At 38.7% G+C, this 4,952-nt stretch overlaps 1 protein-coding gene across 1 annotated transcript in view; it reads right to left on the reverse strand.

The window, feature by feature from the left end:
• The window catches only part of PSD3 (pleckstrin and Sec7 domain containing 3), a 375,019-nt gene that overhangs the window by 91,817 nt on the left and 278,250 nt on the right, over positions 1–4,952 (reverse strand). The window contains exon 9 of the mRNA XM_006859907.1: positions 1,099–1,169. Within this exon, the coding sequence (XP_006859969.1) occupies positions 1,099–1,169 (71 nt within the window). The remainder of the gene's footprint in view (positions 1–1,098; positions 1,170–4,952) is intronic.

A 4,952-nucleotide genomic window follows, 5' to 3' on the forward strand; every position in this document is an offset into this window, starting at 1 on the left:
AAAAAAAAAAAAAAATGCTCCTGGAAATTTTCAGTTTACATGAGAAAGAGTTTAGGTAATGCTGTTGTTGTTGTGAAGTGCCATTGAGTCTGTTCCAACCCATAGCGACCCTGTATAGGATTTCTAAGGAGAGGGTCTCCTAAGTTCGAATTGGGACCTTGTAGTTCAAACTGACCTTGCAGTCCAGTGCATCACCCACAGTGCCACAATAGGACTAGGTAAGTCGAGTGAAAAGAGTAAGAGGCCAAAACTTTATTGCAGTATGACTCCAAATATACTTTTAAAACATTTCCTTTTAATGAATGCTGAAGGTAGTGTTATTACTATCATCATCAATTCTATGTTCTTCTTTCACAGAGGGAGCTAGAACCCTGCAGCCACTGCAAAGTAGTGTCCTGTGTACTTCATTCTATCCAACACACCGCTATCCCCTGGCAGCAGGGCTCCAGGGACCACTCTGAGAAGGGTCAGAATCTATAAACAGAATCCTCAACAGATTTTCAGGTTCCAAGATTGGAAAAGAGGGACTGGGAATGCTGTGATCAAAATTTATTTCAATCATTTGGAATTAATTTGTAATTTTAAGTACAAAACTTTCAGAACTTGAATGAAAATGCATGAGTTTATTTTTAGGTAAGATCGAAATGAAGACAGTTAAATAACATAAGGGGGCTTCAAAAAGTTCAAGGCAAAAATGGGATGAAAAGATAATGGAATTTTTCCATGAACTTTCTGAAGCCCCCTCTTATGAATAAAGGTTATAACTAAATAATACATAGTACAGAGCCTCCACTGAAAACGGACTGGCACTGGCTTAAATCTGTATAGACCACATGAAGTTTACCATTTATATTAAATAAAAAATATGGACCTAGGTAGAACACAACCAGCTGTTTCCTTGATCACATTTGTCCAAAGATAAATTTTTCACCACCACAGCAACAGAAAAAATTCTAAACAAAAGAGTTTTATCATCAATTACACTATCTCTTGGGTGTTTGATGTAGTCTCTGCATATAATAAATATTCCTCTGAGTACCTCATCTAATTACTGTTTTATACATTTCTGTGTGCTTTATTTTTATTTACTTATTTTACCTTTTGCAAGTAAAGAACTGTTCCCTTCAGCACAGCATAAAAGGTTTTCCACCCTCGCTTTCCTCTTGGAGCTAGAAAGGGGGGGAGGGAAAAAAAAGAGGAAAATTTTATTGGAGAACAATTGGCAGTTTAGAAAGAGAATCTACATGACCAACATGGTGGGTACATTTCAATGTGCCTGGTATATCAGGCATTAAAAGTAACAACTGGTTACGAATTGGGCTGTGAACCTCAAGGTCAGCAGTTAAAAACTACCAGCTGTTCCACGGGAGAAAGATGAGGCTTACTGCTCCCATAAAGATTTACAGCCTTGGAAACCCTGTATAGGGTCGCTATGAGTCAGAACCAACTCCATGGCACTTAACAACAACAATTGTGTATGTGAGGCAGTATTCTAAAATGTTTTTCATGTATTATTTCACTTAATCCTTACAATAAATCTGTGATGTAGATTTTTTTTTTTTATAAAACGTAAGCCCAGAGAAGCTAAGTATAGAAGCTAACGGTCACAAAACCAGTAAGACAAGAAAGTGGGACTTGTACAAGGTAGAGGCTCTCAAGTCTGACCTCTAGTTTTTACTAAGTGCTGTTGAGTGGGTTCTGATTCATTGTGACCCCATATAGGCTTCTGAGGTGCAGCTGGTGGATTTGAACTGTTGACCTTGTGGTTAGCATTCCAGTTCTGACCCTACAAGCACCACACCAAGAGTCCAGCTGTTAAGTGCCATCCCAGTGTTGTTGTTAAAGTGCCTTTAATTTGGTTCCTACTCGGTGACTATATATAGGGTTCCAGAGGCTTTAAATCTTTCTGGTGAGCTCAAACTGCTGACCTTGCAGTTCTCAGCACAGCGCTGATCCTATGGGACCACCACACTCACTGCCCTCTAGTTGAGATGACTTAATGCATATTCATTCCACAGAAACTGGAAAGGTTCATGTATCAGAGTCTTGACATGATATCAAAGTCTTAGAATAGACACAATTTCACCGAAATTGCAGATCTGACCACTCTCAGCATCTCCCCCAAATCCACTCAACCAGATTACTCCTATAACTGTCATCAACTTTCAGAGAAACTTGTGCACACTTTTGCTGCAGATCTTGCAATACTATAACTTATTTTTAGGGGAGCGGTGTCTAAACACCTCTTTCACCAGACTGTGAATCACCTGAGGGAATAGAGCTTTAATTTTTCTATTTTCAGTCAACTATTGTTAATGTTGTTAACTGACATCAAGTTAGTTCTGACTCATAGTGACCCTGTTTCTGAGGAGTGGCTGGTGAACTTGAACCACTGACCTTGCGGTTCAAACCAACTTTGTAGTCCAGCCATTAACCCACAGCGCCACACCAGATCTCCACCTTACATGATACTGGTGTCTATTTAACCTTCTTTTATACTGATATATACCAAGGCTTTGAACCAGTTCAAACCAGTTCAGTCAAGAGTGACATCTATCTAAATTTTTTAAATGCGCATGCACTGAAATGATAGCTAGAACTCCTGGAATGGGGTGTAGTAATATCTTTCAGGAAATTGGATTATTGTCAGGACTTTGTAGAATGAACCACAACTGAAGTGACAAAATTGGCCACCATCTTTGACCTGGGCACCATTGCTTCTGATTCTGCCTATGAAGACATTTGATTGCTATGCAACACACATGCTGCCTGTGTCTTCTAGGAGGCAGAGTAAGCTTCTGGCAGAGCACTGACTCATAATTTTTCTAGTTTCAGTTATTATTTCAATACACCCACATTTTACATATTCAAGTCTGTCCAGATTTCATTTAATTGGCCACAATGAATTAGGAAGAATTGGTTCAAAGCCTTGAAATATACATCAATACATTTCTATAAACCATTATTATACTTTCAGATTTACCCACATATTTATTATTCCTTGTGTTCATTACTTCTTCCTCTAGCTCAGATCATTCATGGGGGCCAATTTCAACTACTTCTTGAAGTCCATCCTTAAAACATTAAGTGCGGTCAAGTAAGTTCTGATTCACAGTGATGTCCAACAATGAAATGCTGCCTGGTTCAGTGCCATCCTCACAATCCCTGCTACGTCTCAGTCTATTGTTGCAGCCACAGTGTTCATTCATCTCCCTGAGAGTATTCTTCTTTTTCGCTGACCCTCTTGTTTACCAAGCATGATGTTCTTCTCTATGGTCCTTCCTGATGAACATGTCCAAAGCACATTCATCAGGAGCATTCTGATTATACTTCTTCTAAGATAATACCTGTTTAGTCTACTGAAGGTCCATGGCATATTCAGTATCATTTGCTAACACCACAATTCAAAGGCATTATCCTACTTAGTACTTCCTTCCATAGTCAATGTCCAGTTGTTGCAGCCATGAAACGTAATTGAAACTACCATTGCTTGGGTCAGTTCTTTAGTGACACTTTGTTAGGGGTAAACTGTTTTAATATAGTAATATCTTTGTTTCATAAAAAATACTATTGGTTGATAATTACTTTTCTCTAAAGATATGACAGGTAGTCCCTGACTTGCAATTGGTTCCAATCTGACTTTGCCATAAATCAGTTTTGATGTAACTTGAATAACTTTTTTTTTTTAATTGACTTCCTTATCAATATTTTTATAAATTCAATTTTTGTCTTGGAGGCTGAAATATTACATATAAACTTACAGATATATTTAACACTATATGTATATGTATAGATATGTGTGTGTGTGTGTGTGTGTTTATATATAATGGGAGTCCTGGTGTGGCACTATAGGATAAGCACAGGACTGCAAGGTTGGTCTGAACTACATAGATAGGTAGGTGGTTCACACTCACCAGCTGCTCCTTGAAAATCCTATACTGGGTTGCTATAGGCACTGAAATAGACTCAACGGCACTTAACAACAGCAACGATAAGATGTACAAAAAAATCCCGAATGATTGTAAGTGCAGTTCATCATAACTCAAATATGTCGTAAGTTGAAGACTACAGGTATTTCATTTTCTTTTGGCTTCCATTGCTGTTGGGGTATCTACCTTGAGTTTAAATTTTATTTCTAAATATATTTATTTAAGACTGAGGTTAGGAGAGACATATTAAATAATTCTTTACACCCAAAAATTACCAAAAGACAAAGAATGCCAAGCTAGTTAAATCAAAAGGAACCAATATTTAGAAATAAAATTTAAACTCAAGGTAGACACCCCAACAGGAATGGAAGCCAAAAGAAAATGAAATACTGGTAGTCTTCAACTTAAGACATATTTGAGTTATGATGAACTGCATTTACAATCTCTCCTAACCTCAGTCTTAAGGAGCTCTGGTAGCGTAGTGGTTACAAATCGGGCTGCAAACCTTAAGGTCAGCAGTTCGAAACTACCAACTGTTCTGCAGGAGAAAGATGAGGCTTTCTGCTCCCATAACGATTTACAGCCTTGGAAACCCTGTACAGGTTCGCTATGAGTCGGAACCGACTCCATGGCACATACAAGCTTTCTATGGTGATATTTCTGGCTATTCCTTTCTCTCTCCCTCAAGTGTCTATTTTATAATGGTGTGCCAGGGAACCAAGATTCAAAAGACAGCCAAGCATCTTAACATTATCTCTCCCTTTTGCCCATTCCAACCATGTCTCAATCCCTGTATCCCATAACCTTGTTTTTCCAAGGTGCACACATCATTATTTACCTCTGTTCCACTAAGCCCATGCAAAACTCCCTAACTGTATTCCCATCTGCCTTGTTCTTCCATTTCCCTCTCCCTTCTTGTGTATTGCCTTCCTCCCCAGCACCCAAACTATCCTGTGTCTATTCCCTACCCTGTGCTCCACCTTCTCCTTGCTCCCCCTCACTCCACCCCTCACATCCAAGTAA

This window comes from Chrysochloris asiatica, unplaced genomic scaffold (assembly GCF_000296735.1).
Source record: "Chrysochloris asiatica unplaced genomic scaffold, ChrAsi1.0 scaffold00035, whole genome shotgun sequence".
Taxonomy (NCBI): Eukaryota; Metazoa; Chordata; class Mammalia; order Afrosoricida; family Chrysochloridae; genus Chrysochloris; species Chrysochloris asiatica.